A 22,509-nucleotide genomic window follows, 5' to 3' on the forward strand; every position below is an offset into this window, starting at 1 on the left:
CATTCCAGCTTGGGCAACAGAGACTCAATGTAAAAAAAAAAATTAAAAGCCATTCTATCCTGATGAAATCCCATATATTCCCATTTTGTTCGCCATCCACATATTAGTCACTAAGTAGCTGACTCTTATAAGATCAGCTGTCCCAGCACTGCAGTTCTTATGTTTAAGTAACCCTTGTTATACTTAATAATGGCCCAAAGCACAAGAGTAGTGATGCTGGTGATTTGGATATGCCAAAGGTGAAAGTTTTTATCTTTTATTTGATTATTTTGTTTTAGTTTTAGAGACAGATCTGGATCTGTTCCCCAGGCTGGAGGACAGTGGCGTGACCCTGGCTCACTGCAGCTGTGGACTCCTGGGCACAAACAATACTCCCGCCTCAGCCTCCATAGTAACTGAAACCCCACAGGCATTTGCCACTATGCCCAGCCAGTTTATTTTTATTTTTAGTAGAGATGGGGTCTTACTATGTTGCTCATGCTGGTCTTAAACTCCTGGCCTCAAGCAATCCTCTTGTCCTAGCCTCCCAAAGCCAAAGTGCTGAGATTACACGCATAAGCCACCACACCCAGCCTCAACTTTCATTTAAAAAAAAATATATATATATATATATGCTGAAGTTGATAAGATTTACAGTAAGAATGAATCTACTATCTGTGAAATTGTGAAGAAGAAAAAACAAACTTAGTTTTGCTGTCACACCTCAAACTGTGAAACTTATGACCACAGTACATCTATAAAATAAAACATACTATATAAAGGGTTTGGTACCATCAAGTTTTGAACCTTCACTAGAGGTCTTGGAACATATGCCCTACAGATAAGGGGAAACTACCGTAACCCAAAGGAAAAATAGGTGAAGGATTTAAACAGACATTTCTCCAAAGAAGATATACAGAAGACCAATAAACCTATGAAAATAGGCTTAACATCATTAGTCATCAGGAAAATGCAATCAAAACCAGAAAGATATCACTTCACATCTGTTAGAATGACAATAACCAAAAAGGCACAATAACAAGTGTTGGGAAGGAATTGCGGTACTCATACATTATTATGGGAATGGAAAATGGTGCAGATCCTTGGAAAACAATTTGACAGTTCCTTAAAATATTAAACATGGAGTTATCACATGATCCAGCAATTCCTCTCCTAGGTATATGCCCAAGAAAAATGAAAACACATGTTCACATAAAAATGTATACACAGTATTCACAGCATCATTATTCATAATAGCCAAAAAATGAAAACAACTAAAATTTCTATCAACTGATGAACGGTTAAATAAAATGTTGTGTTATCCACACAATGGAATATTACTTGGCAATAAAAAGAATGAAGTACTGATACGTATCACGACATGGATGAACCTTGAAAACATTACCCTTAGTGAAAGAAACCAGTTAGAAAAGACCATATACTACCCAGGCGCAGTGACTCACGCCTATAATTCCAGCAGTCTTGGAAGCTGAGGTGGGCAGATCACTTGAGGTCAGGAGTTTGAGACCAGTCTGGCCAACATGGCGAAAGCCTGTTTCTACTGAAAATACAGAAGTTAGCTGGGAGTGGTGGTACATGACTGTAGTTCCAGCTACTTGGGAGGCTGAAACAAGATAACTGCTTGAACCCAGGAGGTGAAGGTTGCAGTGAGCAGAGACTGCACCAGTGCACTCCAGCCTGGGTGACAGAGTGAGACTCTGCCTCAAAACAAAACAAAACAAACAAACAAAAAAACCAACAACAACAAACAAAGATCATATAGTATATGATCATATTTACATGAGATGTCTAGAATTAGCAAATTATCTATAGAGGCAAAAAACGATTGCTAGGGTGGGGATTAGTGTCATGGTGGGGAATGGAGTCTTACTGGTATTGGTACAAGGTTCTTTTTGGAGTGATGAAAATGCTCTAAAATTGACTGTGATAAGGGTTGCATATCTCTGTGAACATATTAAAAGCCATGGAATTATATTTCAATGAGTTGGGGTTTGTTTGTTTAAAAAAAAAAGTTTTAAAAACAGGCTTTCCTTACAAAGCAAAAAAGCCCAAGCTTTCCAAGTAACTCTAAATATACAGGTAAGGCTGGAAACCAAAAGTATAGAGGAATAGAGACTAGGGAAAATGGAAAAGAAGGGGGAAAAAGACCATTAAAAAGCTAAAATGAAGTCATTAGTTCAAACAAGACCTGTTCATTGTTTTATAGTCATATCTTGCAGTTTGTTTTCAGTGACTGTTACTTACACAACACAGTCTGTCCACAAGATTAAAAGATTAGAACCTTTATGTAGGAGAGATAGCATATTACAAAAAGACATATCAGTTCAAAAGAACTGATAGTCAGAAAACTTGGGTTCTAGACCTGGATCTGCTACTAAATACCTATGACTGAGAAACTGGTTACATAATTTTGCAGTTAGAAAACCTGTTGTAGCTACTTCATTAATAGTACAAAAAAAAAAAAACCACTAACAACAACCTCACAATAGTTTTCTGTTTGATAACATTTCCTTGGAAGCACTTTATATTTCCTAAACAGAAATAGCTATACAGAATGAATTGACATTATATTAATTTTAAAGCTCAGGAGAAACCTTTTTAGATGAAGCAAGATTTCAATTTGGATTGGAATATATTGGGTTACTTTTTAAATTTATATTTAAAAATTTCAGGAATTAAGGGCAATGAAAATTGAGCTTACTAAATGCCATATGATATTGTTGGCTGACATCAGAAATAGAAAAAATAAATTTAAGTGGAAAAACTATTAGCTATTAGTTTAGCTAATACTATTACACCCAGGTCAATTTCTCAGTTTTAACTATGGCTATGTAAAATGTTAATATTAGGGGAAACTGGGTAAAGGGTATACAGAAACTTTCTGTATTATCTTTGCACCTTTTCTATTACTGCAAAATAAAAGGTGATTTAAAAAGTAATAAGGAAATTAAAACACATCTTCGTATCCAACTAATTCTTACTATTTAAATGATCTCTACAATTGAATTATACAAGATATATTTCCAAAAGTACTTAATTTTCTAACTCTATACACGTAACTGTTCAATCAATAAACATTGATTTAATGCCTATTCCATGCCAGATACTAGAATAAAGAGTTAGAAGACATAGTCCCTGACGAAAAGAAGCTCACACTCTAGTAAAAGCTTACACTCCAGAAACAAGAAAGGCTATGACAGAAGGTAAACACAGTGACACAGGGCATGTAGTAAAGTTAAGGCAGAAAGTGGGGGCATGGTGTGGATGGACAACGGATGACAGAAATGCTTCACAAAAGGTTTCCTGTAAGGGATAACATCTGAGCAGAATCCTAAAGGAAGGGTAAGAATTAGTCAGATGGAGGAAGAAGGGTAAGAATTAGTCAGATGGAGGAAGGGTAGCAAAGAGGCTAGTCTAGACAAGTTCAGTAACGTATAGTCTAGTGTGACCACAAGTAGGAGGGGAAAATGGGAGACATTGGTAGAGCCAAAATCACGAAGGGTCTTATAATAAATGTGGAATTTGAATTTCATCCCAAAGGTTATGGGGAGATAACAAGGGATTCTTTTCAATCAGGGAAATGATATGATCAGATGTGCACTGTAAACCCATAACAACAACAAAAGTATATTTCCTATACCACATTAATTTTAACATGTCATATTTCTACAAAATGACTTGAATCATTTGAAAAACCAGATTTCTATAAATGTATGTTGTTGGTTTCTATAAAGGCTCATAGGATTTTCTTTTTTATTTTATTTATTTTGAGACAAGGTCTCACTCTGTACCCAAGCTGGAGTGCAGCAATGCAGTCATGGCTCACTGTAGCCACAAACTCCTGGGCTCAAGTGATCTTAGTCTCCTAAATAGCTGAGACCACAGGTGCAAGCCACCACACTTGGCTAAATTTTAAATTTTTTGTGGAGATAGGGTCTCCCTGTGTTGCACATGCTAGTCTTGAATTCCTAGGCTCAAGTAATTCTTGCACCTCAGCCTCCAAAGTGCTGAAATTACAGGCATGAGCCACCATGCCAGGCTGATTTTTCTTTATTATTATGATTTATTTATTGATTTATTTTTAAAATAAGGTCTTGCCCTGTTGCCTAGGCTGAAGTGCTGTGTGGCATGGACATAGCTCACTGCAGCTCCAAACTCCTGTGCTCAAGTGATCCTCCTGCTTCAGCCACTTGAGTAGTTATGACTACAAGCACCTGCCACCATGTCCAGCTAATTTAAAAAATTGTTTTGTCGGGACACGTTTTTGCTATGTTGCCAAGGCTGGTCTTGAACTCTTGGCTTCCCAAAGTGCTGGGATGGTACGCGTGAGCTGCCATGCCTGTTGAACCAGGAGGTCAAGGTTGCAGAGAGCCAAGATGGTGCCACTGCACTCCAGCTTGTTGTCAACAGAGCAAGACTCTGTCTCAAAAACACAAAAACAAAACAGAATAGCCTTCCTCTTGTCTTGGGCAATTAGGCAGAATTTTTGCTCAAAATCTTAATTATTATTTTTGCTTTCCTAGCATGTAGTGGGAGTTATAAATTAGTTATGAGGTAACTCTTGCACTGGGACAGAATTCAACCTAGTATTAGAACTATGCAATGTTAAGCATTAGACTAAATCTCAAACTGGCTTGTTTATTTAACCACCAGCTACTGTTTCTTAAAAACAGAAATGCTAAGGATTACAAAGAAATGGGAAAAAGATGTCCAGAAGAAAAAAGCAGCGTAAGAGGGAAAACTATCATAATTTCTCATTACTATCAATGACAAAAGGAGAATGTCTCACTTAAATCACATTATCTTTCCTACATCCCCATGATCCCATCAGATAAGTCTTCTAACTTTACCACTGAAGCCTCTCCCATCCACCTTCCCTTCTCCTTCCATTACCACTGACCTGCCCAAATACCCCCCTTAATATCTTTGCCTGAATTATTCCAATAACTTATTTATCTATGTTCACTCTATCTTCCACAATAGCTACCATTAATTTTCCTAAAGCAATGTTCAGTAATGAAAATATAAACCTAATTAATAAGTTAATTCCTTAATAAAAATATTAACAAATGGACCTTTAATCCTAACATACTCAAAGGAATACAAACATAAAAGATATACAAAAGTTGTCTGGTTCCTTTTTTTTAAATAAATAGAGACAGGGTCTCGCTAGGTTGCTCAGGCTGGTCCTGAACACCTAGGCTCAAGGGATCCTCCTGCCTTACCTTTCCAAAGTGCTGGGATTATAGGTGTGAGCTACTGTGCCTGGCCTAGTTACTTTCATCTTCACAAAGAAGAAAATGCCTTTGGGATCTAGGAAAGGTGCCTCTGCCCACCCTTAATAATTCCCACATCAAAATATCCAAAAACCACACTCACATTACTGGCTGTTGTGCAGTCTCTTCCACATATGGAGTAAAACTGGGAAGCATAGTAGGTACAGCTATCAGCGAAGCTGTATTGCCACGAGGCTGGAGATTAAGAAAACTAAAATTACCACAGTTCTATGTTCTGAGACAGCATATATAGACCATGCCTAATTATTTAAGAAGAATTCAAAGAGATGGTAAAAATACTCCTCTACTCTAAATGTGAAGTCTCTGTTGTGTTGGCAAAACATTGAATCTAAGAGTTCTTACCCTGTGTTCCAAGGGCCTGCCTGTGTTCCAGGGGCCTGCTTGTAGCTCATTTTCTTTGGCCCTGGGCACGGGGGGTGCTGTCCATGGCTGGACTGTAGGCTTAGACAACTCTTCTCTAGAAGTCTCATCAGTGTTTTCATCAAAAACAGTAATTCTACTATTACTTTGCATCTGTTGAGGAAATGGATTTTGGAGTCCTCTGTTCTGGCTTAGAGCTAAAAGCAAAAATATTAAAACCTCATGTAAAACATTTCATTATCAACTTAGATGCCAGATAAAGTATACCTATTCTTCCCCAACTCAAGGAGAATATTTCCACAACAATAGGAAAAAAAAAAGACATTTTAAAAATAATCTTAAAAAAACGTAATTAATCGAAAATAGAACAATTTTATCCATTCTTTGTTACTTCTCCCTTCTTTTCCCTCCTTTAATCATCCATCTTTTATTCATAGATTTCCAAAAAAGACGTTCTATATCTTCCTTCAGTCATCATTATAACATCATCTAGTTTTATCTGAAACAAACCTAAGTTTTATTCTTCAGTTTTAAATTTTCTCTCAGTGGAAATCAGCAGAGATATACTGGAACTAGAGAATACAAAATTAACTCATTTATTAGGAGTTTTCTCTGTTGTGGGGCTGGTTATTAACCAAGCTTCATCACGAACTGGATGAAATAGCCTTTGGGACCATATACTCCCTATATCCTAATTCTAGAATCACCAAGCACCATTCTGATTATTGATAAATTGATACCAGGAAAGAAAGATTTAAAAAACCAGTCTGGTTTACATGTCTAACTGCTACACATTTAGTAAGCAAAAGCTTATTATTCTCTGTACCTTCTGCTCAATTTTGCTGTGTACCTAAAACTGCTTTAAAAAATAGTCAGTGTTGGCCAGGCACATTGGCTCACACCTATAATCCTAGCTACTTGGGAGGCTGAGGCAAGAAGACTGCTTGAGCCGGGAGTTCGAAGTTACAGTAAGCTATGATTGCACCACCACATTTTAGTCCAGGCAACAGAGCAAGAACCTATCTCTTAAAAAAAAAAAGTCAATGTTAATTAAAAAAAAAAAATTATTGTTAGCTTTGGGTATACAGAGTGTCTAATTTCTGGTCCCAAAGGGCTGAAGGCAGGGTTCTTAACCATGTTAATATCATTCTCTGAGGCTTTGGTATATGTAAGCTTCACTTTGATATCACCTGCTATGCTACTAAATATCTTCTTTCAACTAACAATCCAAACTCAAAATCTTGATGCTTCCTCAATATTAGGTCTTTCTTAAGACACAAAATTACTGATGCATTTTGATTTTACTGTACACTATAATATTGGCTCTCCTTTGACTGACTTTTTTGTGTACTCAGTACTCAGCAAACTAGAACAGTGTCCACAGGTATATGTATGTACTATCTTCTTACATAATTTGCCTACCGCTAGAAACCAAGAGTTTTCCAAAGTAATGTTTAAGAAACTTACCCTTGAGAGAACCACCTACACGGATGATTGGAGCTCTTGCTGTCTTTTTCCCTTTGCTCTTTAGTTCAGCTAGTGTGCTTCGTTGAGGTACAGAAGACTCAAAAACTTCCTCTTCCTCTTCTTTCTCAAGTGCCAAAAGAGTTTGTCGAGACACTCGAGCTTGGAATTGTCTAAAGTAGCAGAATGGACAACTAGCTTTTAGTGAGGTGTACACTACTTTACCAGACTAAAAATTTCTAATTTGTTAAAGTAAACAACAGGCTAGGGGAAGAAACACAAAAATATCCCAAAGAATGTGTTTATTCTCTTGGAAGTAAAGAAAGTCACCTTAACATCATAAAAGTTTTGGCTAGAATGATTTAACTCTCCCTTTAAAATGCTCAAGTTCTACCAATTTAAATTTCTCTGAAAATCACCACTAAGTGTGATCTGAGGATCAGGTTAGGGTTACTAAGACTATAATCACACAATGTATGAACATCAGAGTTTCCCACCAACTTTTTATTAGAAAACTTGACACACCAATTGTTAACATTGTGCCACATCTATTTTATCACTGGATGTCTCTTTTTCTATACACACACATGCACACGCACACCCACATATAGAGTTTCTCCTGGCCCATATGAAATGAAATTGCATATGACATGACATTTTACTTTAGCAAAGCTGGCAGAAGTTTGAAAAGTAAACTTCCTATGCAGCTGCCACAGTTTTAAGTACTATCAGAAGAGATTCTCCAGTCCTACCACTGCTTCATTCGACTAGCCTTAAAAAGTATTATCAGAAAGGTTTAAAAAAAAAAAACAAAAAACCTCAAAACCCAGAATACATTGCAAGTACTGGCTAAGATGCAGAATGCCCACTATAGCTTCTCTCTCCCTCTCTCACTGATAGGAATTAAAAATGGTAGATAATATACAATTAAAAACAGTAGGCAACTAAGGGCTCTGAAAAGTCAACAAAATCAAGTGGACTGTGGAGAGGGGTCAAAACTTGGAACAACCCACACAGGGTTGTTTCCTTTTTTTTTTAAAATCTCTTCTATTTTCTCTTGTGGTTTTGAACCGCTGTAATGGTGGTATGGGAATCTAAAACTCCTAGAGAAACTCCATCTTTCTGGCCAGAGAACTGGGAAAAAGAGACTCAGAAGGCCAAAGAATATGTGAGGAGAACTACAAAGGAATGAGCTGAACAAGGGGATGTCCTAATTCTGCATGTGAATTAGCATACATCTTACGCTCCCTCTTGAGCTGTGCATGCACAGAGTAGACTCAAAGCAGCACAAAAAAGCCTTTCAGAACTGAACTATGATATAAACCACTGACCAAATCCTGGGTTAACCCTTAAGCAGGACATGCATGGGGTAAACCCAAAGCAATATAGCAAAGGTCTTGAAAACTGAACTGACACTGGAACCAACAACTACACAAGATGACAAAGAACTTGCAATATTTGAAGTGTGATTGGCTACTAAGACAAAAACATAGATATTCTACAGAGAATATAAGCCAAGAGTATCAGAGTCTTACAACATAGTGTCAGGATAAATGTCCAGGGTATAAGAATTACTTGACACACAAAGAATTAGGAAAATGTGACCAATTTTCAAATGAAAAAACAAGAAGCAAATGCAAACATAAAATGACCCAGATGGAGCTGTTTTCAGATGGAGATTTTATTTATTTTATTTTATTTTTTGAAATAGAGTCTCACTCTGTCACCCAGGATGGAGTGCAGTGGTGCAATCTTGGTTCACTATAACCTCTGCCTCCTGGGTTCAGGAGATTCTTCTGCTTCATCCTCCCAAGTAGCCAAGATTACCATCACGCCCAGCTAAGTTTTGTATTTTCAGTAGCGACGGGAGGAGGTCAGGGTTTCAACACACTGGCCAGGCTGGTCTCAAACTCCTGATCTCAAGTGATTTGCCCACCTCAGCCTACCAAAGTGCTGGAATCATAGGCGTGAGTCATTGTGCCTGGTCTGGAGATTTTAAAGTACCTAGTATAACTATGTTCCATGAAATAAGGTAAAAACATTTGAAATAAATAGAAAGATAGAAATTCTCAATACAGAAACAGAAATTATAAAAAAGAATCAAACAGAAATTTTAGACTTGAAAAATACAGTATCTGAAATAAAAAATTTATGTTGAATGGACTCAATAGCAGGATGGAGATGGAAAAGAGAAGAGTAAGTGAACCTGAAGAAAGAGCAACAAAAATTGGCCAATCTCAAAAACGAAAAGAAAAATGGTCACACAGAGTTTCGGGGACCTATGGAATGATATCAAAAGGTTTAATTTGGGCAGATTCTTGGTAGCAGAGTTGGGGGAAATGGCCTAAAATTTGTGCAAGTGAAGACCCAGAGACAGTGAAGAAAGAGATGCAGGTACAACAAAGTGTTTTTAAATTAATGGCTGAAAACTTGTCAAATTTAGTGAAAGGTATACATTTACAAATTCAAAGGGCCCAGTGAACCCAAAACAGATTAAATGTAAAGAAAATCACATTTCTTTACATGTAAAGACACACCGCAATCAGACTTCTGAAACCCAAAGCTAAACAAGAAAAAATCTTGGACAAGGCCAGAGAAAAATCAACATATTATGTATAAGCAGGCACTACTAAATGACCACAGATTTCTTATCAGAAACCATGGAGGCCAGAAGACAGTAGGACAACATCATTAAAGTGGTAAAAAAAAAAAGAAACATTGGCTGGGCACAGTGGCTCACGCCTATAATCTCAGCACTTTGGGAGGCTGAGGCGGGCAGACCATTTGAGGTCAGGAGTTCAAGAACAGCCTGGCCAATGTGATGAAATCCCATCTCTACTAAAAATACAAAAATTAGCCAGGTGTGGTGGTATACATCTATAGTCCCAGCTACTCGACTACTTGAGAGGCTGAGGAAAGAGAATTGCTTGAGCCCAGGAGGTGGAGGTTGCAGTGAGCCAAAATCATGCCACTGCATTTCAAACTGGGTGACTCCATCTCAAAAAAAAAAAAAAAAAAAGAAAAGAAAAGAAAAAAGAAAAAGAAATGTTGACCCAGAATTCTTTATCTTTCAGGAAAGAAGATGAAATGAGGACATTCTCAGCTGAAGACAAACTAAGAGAATTAATTGACAATAGACCTGCTCTAAAAGAAAACGGCTAAAAGAAGCTCTTCAGACTGAAAGGAAATAATACTAGAAGTAAACTTGGAGCTTCAGAAATGAAAAAAGAATAAACACAAAAGACGATTTTCCTAAGTTCTTAAGATACATGGCTTCTGAAAGCAAAACTTGAAATATTGTCTGGTGTGGTTTTCAGTGTATATAGATGTAATACGTATGGCAAATATACCAAAAGAAAAGGGAATATAAGGGAATCTTTATGGTTATAAAGCTTCTGTATTTTACTTTAAAGGATGAAATACTGGAGAGGATCCAAGATAACCGAAGAGGAACAGCTCTGGATTGCAGTCCCAAGCGAAAATGCAGAGGGTGAGTGATCACTGCATTTCCAAACAAATTTTTACTGCCAACAGACCAGGCAATTCCTGGGCGGAAAAGCACCACAAGTCTCCAGCTTGGCTGTTTCAGCCAGTGCAGCAGGTCTCCACACAAAAACTCACACAAATCCCGGCACCATTTCAACTGGCAACCGGAATGCCTGAGAGACAGAGTTGCCCGTTCAACTGAAAAAAGGGGGCTGAAACAGGGAGCCAGGTGATCTGGCTTGGCTGGTCCCACCCCCACAAAGACCAGCAATCTGAAATGCTCTGGATTGAGAGTTTCACAGCAAGCACAGCTGGACCCAGGATGGTCCAGCTCTGTGAGGGGAAGGGCATCCGCCATTACCGAGGCAGTCCACCATTACGGAGGCAGTCAGCCATTACCAAGGCAGTCTGCCATTACAGAGACAGTCCGCCATTACCAAGGCAGACCACCATTACTGAGGCAGTTCTAACTATACCCCTATAAACAAAATTGCAAGGAAGTTCACATAGCAGCAGGGCACAGCCCACAGCAGCTCAGCAACGCCTCTGCTGGCAGACTGTGACTAGGCTACCTCCTTGCTGGGCAGGGCAACTCTGAAAAAAGGCAGCAGAATGACAGGAACTTATGAATAAAGCCCTACCTTCCCAGGACAGAGCATCTGCAAAAAAAAGGTAGTTATGAGTTCCACTGTGGCAGACTTAAACGTACCTGCCCAGCAGCTCTGAACAGAACAATGGAGCTCACAGCTCAGCACTACGGACTATCTCCTCAAGCAGCTTCCCAATCCCTGTATAACCAAAGAGACACCTCGTAAAGGAGAGCTTAGGGACATCTGGCAGGTATCCTTCTGGAACAAAGATAACAGAAGAAAAAACTGGCAGGAACCCTTACACTTCTGCAACCACTGCAGGTGATCCCCAGGTAAACAGGGTCTGGAGTGGACCTCCAGCAGTCTTACAGCATGGGAGCCTGACTGTTAGAAGGAAAACTAAGAAACAGAAAGAAATAACTTCATCAGCAACAAAAAGGACATCCACTCAGAGACCCCATCTGAAAGTCACAAACTAAAAAGACCGCAGGTAGATAAAGTCACAAAGATGAGGAGAAGCCAGCCCAAAAAGGAAGAAAACACCAAAATCCACAATGCCTCTCCTCCAAGGGATCACAACTCCTCAGCAGCAAGGGAACAAAGCTGGATGGAGAATGAGTCTGATGAAATGACAGAAACAGGCTTCAGAAGGTGGGTAATAACAAAGTTCTCAAAGCTAAAAGATCATGTTCTAATCCAATGCAAAAAAAACTACGAACCTTGAAAAAAGGTTTAACGAAATGCTAACAAGAATAAACACCGTATAGAAGAATATACATGAACTATGGAGCTAAAAAACACAACATGAGAACTTCACAAAGCGTACACAAATTTCAATAGCTGAATTGACCAAGCAGAAGAAAGGATATCAGAGATTGAAGATCAACTCAATGAAATAAAATGAGAAGGCAAGATTAGAGAAAAAAGAGTGAAAAGAAATGAACAACACTTCCAGGAAATATGGGATTATGTGAAAAGACCTAATCTACATTTGATAGGTGTACCTGAATGTGACGGAGAGAATGAATCCAAGCTGGAAAACAATCTCCAGGATATCATCCAGGAGAACTTCCCCAACCTAGCAATGCAGGCCAATATGCAAGTCCAGGAAATACAGAGAACACCACAAAGATATTCCTCAAGAAGAGCAACCCCAAGGCACATAATCATCAGATTCACCAGGGTTGAAATGAAGGAAAAAATGCAGCCAGAGAAAAAGGTCGGGCTACCCATAAAGGGAAGCCCATCAGACTCACAGTGGATCTCTCAGCAGAAACCCGACAAGCCAGAAGAGAGTGGAGGCCAATATTCAACATCCTTAAAGAAAAGAACTTTCAACCTAGAATTTCATATCCAGCCAAACTAAGCTTCATAAGCGAAGGAGAAATAAAATCCTTTATGGACAAGCAATTGCTGAGACATTTCATCACCACCAGGCCTGCCTTACAAGAGCTCCTGAAAGAAGCACTAAACACAGAAAGGAAAAACCAGTACCAGCCACTCCAAAAACATATCAAATGGTAAACAGCATCAATACAATGAAGAAACTGCATCGATTAACGGGCAAAACAGCCAGCTAGCATCAAAATGGCAGGATCAAATTCACACATAACAGTATTAACCTTAAATGTAAATGGGCTAAATGCCCCAATCAAAAGACACAGACTGGCAAATTGGATAAAAAGTCAAAACCCATCAGTGTGCTGTATCCAGGAAACCCATCTCACATGCAAGGACACACATAGGCTCAAGATAAAGGGATGGAGGAAGATTTACCAAGCAAATGGAGAGCAAAAAAAGGCAGGAGTTGCAATCCCAGTCTTTAATAAAATAGACTTTAAACCAACAAAGATCAAAAGAGACAAAGAAGGGCATTACATAATGGTAAAACGATCAAGGCAACAAGGAGAGCTAACAATTCTAAATATATATGCGCCCAATACAGGAGCACCCAGATACATAAAGCAAGTTCTTAATTACCTACAAAGAGACTTAGACTCCCACACAATAGTAGTGAGAGACTTTAACACTTCACTGTCAATATTTGACAGATTGACAAGACAGAAAATTAACAAGGATATCCAGGACTTGAATTCAGATTTGGACCAAACAAACCTAATAGATACCTATAGAACTCTCCACCCCAAATCCACAGAATATACATTCTTCTCAGTACCACATAGCACCTACTCTAAAACTGACCACATAATTGGAAGTAAATCACTCCTCAGCAAATGCAAAAGAACGGAAATCGTAACAAACAGTCTCTCAGACCACAGTGCAATCAAATTAGAACTCAGAATTCAGAAACTAACTCAGAACCACATAACTTCAAGGAAACTGAACAACTGGCTCTTGAATGTTGACTGGATCAACAATGAAATGAAGGCAGAAATAAAGATGTTCTTCGAAACCAATAAGAACGAAGACACAACATACCAGAATCTCTAGGACACATTTAAAACACTGTCTAGAGGAAAATTTATAGCAATAAATGCTCACATGAGAAGCAAGGAAAGATCTAAAATCGACACCTATCATCAAAATTGAAAGAGCTAGAGGAACAAGATCAAAAAAACTCAAAAGCCAGCAGAAGACAAGAAATAACTAAGATTAGAGTGGAACCGAAGGAGATAGAGACACAAAAAACCCTTAAAAAAATAAATCAATAAATCCAGGAGCTGGTTTTTTGAAAAGATCAACAAAATAGACCACTAGCCAGACTAGTAAAAAAGAAAAGAGAGAAGAATCAAATAGATGCAATAAAAAACGATAAAGGGGGTATCCACAGATTCCACAGAAATATAAACCACCATCAGAGATTACTACAAACAACTCTATGTACATAAACCAGTAAACCTAGAAGAAATGGATAAATTCCTGGACACTTGCACCCTCCCAAGCCTAAACCAGGAAGAAGTCAAAACCCTCAATTGACCAATAACCAGGACTGAAGTTGAGGCAGCAATTAATAGTTTACCAACCAAAAACAGCCCAGGTCCAGATGGTTTTACAGCTGAATTCTATCAGATATACAAAGAGGAGCTGGTACCATTCCTTCTGAAACTATTCCAAACAATCCAAAAAGAGGGAATCTTCCCCAAATCATTTTATGAGACCAACATCATCCTGATACCAAAAGCCAGCAGAGACTCAACAAGAAAAGAAAACTTCAGGCCAATATCCATTATGAACATAGATGCAAAAATCTTCAATAAAATACTGGCAAACCGATTGCAACAGAGTATCAAAAAGCTTATCCATCACAATTAAGTAGGCTTCATCCCAGGGATGCAAGGCTGGTTCAACATAGGCAAGTCTATAAATGTAATTCACCACACAAACAGAACAAAAGACAAAAACCACATGATTATCTCAATAGATGTAGAAAAGGCCTTTGACAAAATTCAACAGCGCTTTATGCTAAAAACTCTCAATAAACTGTATTGACAGAACCTATCTCAAAATAATAAAAGCTATTTATGACAAACCCACAGCCAATATTATACTGAATGGGCAAAAACTGGAAGCATTCCCTTTGAAATCTGGCACTAGACAAGGATGCCCTCTCTCACCATTCCTATTCAATATAGTATTGGAAGTTCTAGCCAGAGCAATCAGGTAAGAAAAAGAAATAAAGGGTATTCAATTAGTAAAGGAGGAAGTCAAATTGTCTTTATTTGCAGACAACATGATAAAAGACCCTATGGTTTCAGCCCCAAATCTCCTTAAACTGATAAGCAACTTCAGCAAAGTCTCAGGATATAAAATCAATGTGCAAAAATCACAAGCATTCCAATACATCAATAACAGACTTAAAAAGAGCCAAATCAAGAACAAACTGCCATTCACAATTGCTACAAAGAGAATAAAATACCTAGGAATACAACTAACAAAGGATGTAAAGGACCTCTTCAAGGAGAACTACAAACCACTGCTCAATGAAATGAGAGAGGACACAAACAGATGGAGAAGCATTCCATGTTCATGGTTAGGAAGAATCAATATAATGAAAATGACCATACTGCCCAAAGTAATTTATAGATTCAATGCTATCCCCACCAAGCTACCAATGACTTTCTTTACAGAACTGGAAAAAAACACCTTAAACTTCATATGGAATCAAAAGTGAGCCCACATAGCCAAGTCAATTCTAAGCAAAAAGAACACAGCTGGAGGCATCACACTACCTGACTTCAAACTATAATACAAGGCTACAGTAGTCAAAACAGCACGGTACTGGTACCAAAACAGAGATATAGACCAATGGAACAGAACAGAGGCCTCAGAGGCAATGCCACTTGTGTACAACCATCTGATCTTTGACAAACCTGACAAAAACAAGCAATGGGGAAAGGATTCCCTGTTCAATAAACAGTGTTGGGAAAAGTGGCTAGCCAGGTGCAGAAAGCAGAAACTGGACCCCTTCCTGACACCTTACACTAATATTAACTCCACAGGGATTAAAGACTTAAACATAAGACCTAACACCATAACGACCTTAGAAGAAAACCTAGGCAAAACCATTCAGGACATAGGCATAGGCAACAAAAGCCAAAATAGACAAATGGGATCTAATTAAACTCCATAGCTTCTGCATAGCACAAGAAACAGGCATTAGAGTGAACCAGCAACCAACAGAATGGGAAAAAATTTTTGCAATCTAACCATCTGACAAAGGACTTATATCCAAAATCTACAAAGAACTAAAACAGATTTACAAGAAAATGACAAAGCCATTCAAAAGTGGGCGAATGATATGAACAGACACTGTTGAAAAGAAGACATATATGAGGCCAACAAACATATGAAAAAATGCTCACCATCACTGGTCATTAGAGAAATGTAAATCAAAACTACATTGAGATACCATCTCACGCCAGTCAGAACGGCAATCATTAAAAAATCTGGAGTCAACAGATGCTGGAGAAGATGTGGAGAAATAGGAACACTTTTACACTATGGTGGGAGTGTAAATTAGTTCAACCATTGTGGAAGACAGTGTGGCGATGCCTCAAGGACCTAGAAATAGAAATTCCATTTGACCCAGCAATTCAGTTACTGGGTATATATCCAAAGGATTATAAATTGTTTTATTATAGCACACATGCACACGAATGTTCATTGCAGCACTGTTTACAATAGCAAAGACTTGGAACCAACACAAATGCCCATCGATGTGGACAGGGAAAATGTGGCACATATACACCATGGAATACTATGCAGCCATAAAACACGATGAGTTCATGTCCTTTGTAGGGATATGGATGGACCTGGAGACCATCATTCTCAGCAAACTGACAGAGGAACAGAGAATCAAGCACCGTATGTTCTCACTCACAGGCGGGTGTTGAACAGTGAGAACACATGGACACAGGGAGGGGAGCATCACATACTGAGGTCTGTTGGGGGGCACTAGGGGAGGGACAGTGTGGGGTAGGGAGTTCGGGAGGGATAACATGGGGAGAAATGTCAGATATAGGTGATGGGAATGGAGGCAGCAAACCACATTGCCATGTGTGTACATAAGCAATAATCCTGCATGTTCTTTACATGTATCCCAGAACCTAAAATGCAATTATATATATATAAACGATGAAATATTAACTCTACATAGAATGTAAAAGGTTAGGTATGTATGTTATATACCCTATAACAACCACTTAAAAAGTTGTAACAGACAAAAAGCCAATAACATATGTTAAAACGAAATACTAAAAAATATTCAAATAATTCAAAATAAGGTAGGAAAGAGGTCAAAGAGGAACAAAAGGCATAGAGCAAATATTAAAAGGGTAGACCTAAACCCAACATTATTAAAAATTATATTAAGTAGGTTCAACATAACCAAAAAGATATTGTTAGAGTTCAGGGAAAAAACAAGATCCAACTATTTGCTGTGTATAAGAAACTCAATAAAAAATAAAAAGACATAGGTTAAAAGTTAAAGAAACTAATTAACATTAGTATCACTAAAGTTGCTACATAACCTTCCACTGCTAAACTTGACTGGCTTAACAAAAAAGGTAAAAAGAAAACCACACAAAAACCTGTGACACAAATATTCCTACCAGTATTATTTTGTAACAGCCAAAAGGTGCAAAAAACCTAAATGTTCATTAACCGATGAATGTATAAATAAAATGTAGTCTATTCATATAATGGAATATCATTGGGCAATAAACAGGAATAAAGTACTGATAATGTCACAGCTATGTAATGATGAACCTTGAAAATACTATGCTGAAAATCCCTGTTCCACTCTCCCTTTCCTGGGGGAAAAAAAAGGAAATAGTATGCTAAGTGAAAGAAGCCAATCACAAAAGACCATGTATTGTAGGATTCCATTAAACCGAAATGTCCAAAATAAGCAAATCCATAGAGACAAAAAGCAGAGTAGTGATTGCCTAGCAGTTAAGTAGAAATGGGGAGTGATACCTGAATTGAACCTTAGAAAGGCTGGAAAAAAAAAAATAAAAGGAATGGGGAGTGACTGACTGCTAATGGATATGGGGTTCATTTTAGGATGTTAAAAATGCGCTAAAATTGGATTGTAACGATGATTATATAATTTAAAAGTGTTATCTTTAAAAAATGTGTTTTTAAGAAGTAAAGGGAAAAGATGTATCATGTAAACAAAAAGGAAGCTGGAATAGCTGTACTATCAGACCAAATAGACTTCTGAACAAGGAGTACTATCAGGGATAAAGGGAGACATTATAAAATGACATAGGGGCCAATTCTACATGTTTATGCATCTAACAACCGAACTTCAAAATATATTAACCAAAACTGATGAGACAAAGAAATAGACAAAATCACAAAGAGGCTTCAAAACCCCTCTTAGTAACTGATATAACAAGTAGACAGAAAGTCGTCAATGATACAGAAGACCAGAACAGACTATCAGTCAACTTGTCCTAAATTATATTTATAGAATATTACACTCCAAAAAACAGAATACACATATTTTTCAAGTGTACATGAAACATTCACCAATACAGACCATAATCTGTGTGATAAACAAACCTTAACAACTTTAAGATTGAAATCATATACATTATGTTCTCTGACCACTATCGAATTAAATTAAAAATCAGTAACGGATATCTGAAAAATCCAAAAACACTTCCTAATTTAAATAATACACTTCTAAGTAACTCATGGGTCAAAAGGAAGGCACAAAATAAATTAGAAAATATTCTGAATGAAATTAAAATGAAAATACAGTATATCAAAACTTGTGGGATACAACTAAAGCAGTGCTTAAAAGGGAATTTAGAGCATTAAATGCTTATATTAGAAAAGGAGAAAGGTCTAGGCTTTCACCTTAAATCACAAAAAGAAGAGCAAGTTGTATCCAAAGCAAGCAGAAAGAAGGAAACAAAGTGCAGAAATAAAATTAAGACAGAAAATCACTAAGAGAAAGAAAAAAAAAACTTTCATGAACCCAAAAGCTGATTTTCTAAACAATCAGTAAAATTGATATCCTAGCCAGATTGAGAAGACACAAATTATCAGTATCAGGAAAAAGAGGGACAATCACTACATAACCTGCAGACATTAAAAGCATAATAAGGGCCTGGCGCCGTGACTCACACGCCTGTAATCCCAGCACTTTGGGAGGCTAAGGTGGGTGGATCACAAGGTCAAGAGATCGAGACCATCCTGGTCAACATGGTGAAACCCTGTCTCTACTAAAAATACAAAAAAATTAGCTGGGCATGGTGGCGCATGCCTGTAGTCCCAGCTACTCGGGAGGCTGAGGCAGGAGAAATGCTTGAACCCAGGAGGCAGAGGTTGCGGTGAGCCGAGGTAGCGCCATTGCACTCCAGCCTGGGTAACAAGAGCGAAACTCCGTCTCAAAAATAAAGAAAGAAATAAAAGCATAATAAGAGAATATTATGCACAACTCTATGCCCACAAACTCATTAACTTGGATGAATGGATCAATTCCTTGAAAGACAAAAATCTACCAAAGCTTACTTAAAAAAACAAAAACTAAAACTAAATAAATGCAGAATTATACCATATTCCTGAATAATCCTAATAAAAAACCCAGAAAGCAGATTCTAAAACAGAAAGTCAAATGAACTAGAAGAGTTACAAATGAGAACAAACTTAGAGGACTAATTTCACCTGATTTCTAGACTTACTATATAAAGGTACAGTAATCTAGATAGCATGGTATACACTAATGGATAGACACATAGACTAGTAGAAAAAATGGAATAATAGAAATAAACCTACATAAATATGATCAACTGATTTTTTTTAAATCAAGGTGCAAAGGCAATTCAATGGAGAATGCTTTTCAATAAATGGCATTGGAACAAATGAACAATCTGTTAAAAAAAAAAAAGAACCTTACTTAACCCCTATCTTCTACAAAAATTAACTCAAAATGGATCAGAGATCTAAATGTAAAAAGTGAAATTATAAAACTTGAAGATAAAAATTTAGAAGAAAATCTCTGTGACAACCTTTGGCTAGACAAATAATTCTCAAACACAACATCAAAAGCACGATCCATACAAGAAAAACTTGTAAATTAGACTTCTTTAATATAAAAAACTTTTGTTCTAAAAAAGGCAGTTAAGAAAATGAACAGACCAGGCTTAAGTTGGGAGAAAATATTTTAAAATCACATATCTGACAAAGGCTTATATTTACAATCTATAAAGAAATCTACAACTCAAATGCATTATGCTAAATCAAGAAGTCAGACTCAAAAAGCTACATACTATACAATTCCATTTATATGGCACTCTGGAAAAGGCAAAAACCATAGGGCTGGAAAATAAATCAGTGTGCCAGGGGTTTGGAGTAAGCATAGGTACTGACTACAAAGGGAATTCTTTTAGGGGGTGTGAAATTATTCTGTATCTTGGTAATGATGATTGTTAAGTCTTTTTACTCATAGTACCACATACCACAGAATGAATTTTACTCTCTGTTAAATAAAATTTTTAAAATATATCTTTTAAAAAAACTGAAGAGTATCTAAGTAAACTTAACATGCCAATCGACCAGAAGGCACTTCATTCAGACTGAAAAAAGAGATCATTTATTTCTATTATTTTTAAAGATTTAAAACAAGTTCCAAAAAAAAACAGTTTACCGGTGCTGAGACTGTAGTCTTTCTAGTGGTTCAGCCTTCTGTTGAATCCCTTCCTGAAATATTGCATCTGCTTTCCTAAAGTTTTCTCTAGTTTCATATTCTTCTGCCCATGAGATATAGAACTGAGCAAGTGAAACACCAATCCCTTGGTTGTGCAAGTAACTGTACATATCCAAAGGCTCATTGCATAAACGCCCCTGTAACAAATTAAAAGTGTTAACAGTTAACCAATTTCTACTTACATATTGAATGCCTATTAGATGCCAGACAATCACTGGAGATACTACATGCAATTTCTGTATTGAAAAAAAAAATCTATTATTACAATGTGACAATGACCATACTGGGAGGACCTAAAAAAGAGAAAAAAGTGAGAGATTTGTAAGAAGAGATGGAGACTAAAGGCTTCATGTAGTAGTATTAAACCAGGCACAGTGGTTTATGACTGTAATGACAGCACTTTGGGAGGCTGGGATCACCTGAGGTTAGGAGTTGGAGACAAGCCAGGGCAATATAACAAGTCCCTGTCTCTATAACAAAATTTTAAAAATTAGCTGGGCACAGTGGCAGGCGCCTGTAGTCCTAGCTACCCAGGAGGCTAAGGCAGGTGAATCACTTGAGCCGAAGAGTTTGAGAATGCAGTGAGCTATGATGCCACCACTGCACTCTAGCTTAGGTGACAGAGACCTTGTCTCTTTAAAAAAAAAAAAAAAAGAAAAAAAAAGGGGGGCCCTGAAGGAGAAACGGACTTTCATCAGGTGGAAATGGGAAGGGAAGGGCATTTCAGCCAAAGAAAATAGCATAAACAAAGGTACAGAAGACTAAAAGTTATGTAGGGGTCCAGGCAAGACAGTAGTCTGGAGAAAAAGGCTGTGATCCGTCTTGAATGTCAATCTAATCAATTTTGAATATGCCTAATAGTAACTGTTATATGTGTTAGAGTGGGTGAGCTATAAGCAAAAGAATAGTCAAATCTGTGTTTTAGAAAGGACATTATGAGACCATGTACAATGTTGATAATTCTAGTAGCAAGAGGGAGGAAAATATCCCTAAAAACCCCACATCATAAACATTTTGATACATTTTTTCAGTCTTTTTTTCCTTAAGGATAAAAGGATATATATTGCCTTACAAAGTTTAATCATCATAAAATTTGCTTTTATTCCACTATAATACCTCATTGTTCACTTTTCCATGCTCCTGCTTTTACTTCACCAATATTATTTTATTTGTTTTCGAGAGACAAGGTCTTGCTCTGTTGTCCAGGCTGGACTGCAGTGGCACAATCATAGCTCACTATAGCCTCGAATTCTTTTCACTATTATTTTTAAATTAATGCATGATGTTTCATATAATAGAGCTTCCATAATTTAATTATTCATCTACTTCTGGATATTTAAACTACTTCTAATTTTGTCCAATTATAAATAATTCTATAATAAATAACTTCATGCATACAATCCTTCACATTTTACATTACTCCCTTAAGAGAGATTCCTGGAACTATGTTAAAAAGTAAATTGCTTTCTGAGAAGGTTGTAAAAATTTTTAATACTAAAGTTTAATAATTCACAAAAATACTCATTCTACCAGACTCTATTCAGCATTAGAAGCTATTAAAAACAGTTCCTAATTTCTCAATGTTCTAGTTCAGAGTTCTTTCACTACTAGAGAGGCTACCATTTGTTACTTTACTAAATGTCTTCTATTTATCTCTAACTGTCTAGCCGAGGTTAAGTCTTTCTTATATGTGTTCCCACAGAACTCCTTTTATTCTATTTACTGTTAAAATTAATGGCTTCACGTCTGTCTTCCAGATAAACTAAGCTCTACAAAGTCAGAAAACATTGCTATCTATTATATACCAGCCCTTAATCATGGTCTAGTACAACGAATGCTAAATAAGTGAAATGTTTTCTTTATATCTTTAACAAAAATAATGCATATTTTATAGTTTAATTTTGCAGTAATGCAGTAAATGGATTTTTCTTGCTTATTTAAATTTCTGATATTTTCTCATATGTGGTGGTGTTTCAAGAAAAGTTATAATTCTGAATGCGCTACCACCATACAATCAGTCTTTGATATCTATCACTACATAAATACAGTTTAACATTGATTTCACTACTTGAAGAGCTTTCTGAATGGTTCTGGTGTTCTTGTACATGGGACAGCCAGCAAAGATCAGGTT

The 22,509-nt window shown here is 37.1% G+C and overlaps 1 protein-coding gene across 2 annotated transcripts in view; it reads right to left on the minus strand.

Annotated features, from left to right (window-relative positions):
* The window catches only part of BUB1B (BUB1 mitotic checkpoint serine/threonine kinase B), a 69,504-nt gene that overhangs the window by 33,792 nt on the left and 13,203 nt on the right, over window positions 1–22,509 (minus strand). For both annotated transcript variants that reach the window (XM_035259856.3, XM_002753599.7), the window contains exons 5-8: window positions 20,319–20,515; window positions 7,125–7,294; window positions 5,640–5,854; window positions 5,380–5,471 (exon numbers count right to left, since the gene is read on the minus strand). In XM_035259856.3, the coding sequence (XP_035115747.2) occupies window positions 5,380–5,471; window positions 5,640–5,854; window positions 7,125–7,294; window positions 20,319–20,515 (674 nt within the window). The remainder of the gene's footprint in view (window positions 1–5,379; window positions 5,472–5,639; window positions 5,855–7,124; window positions 7,295–20,318; window positions 20,516–22,509) is intronic.

Source organism: Callithrix jacchus, chromosome 8 (genome assembly GCF_049354715.1).
Source record: "Callithrix jacchus isolate 240 chromosome 8, calJac240_pri, whole genome shotgun sequence".
Classification (NCBI taxonomy): domain Eukaryota; kingdom Metazoa; phylum Chordata; class Mammalia; order Primates; family Cebidae; genus Callithrix; species Callithrix jacchus.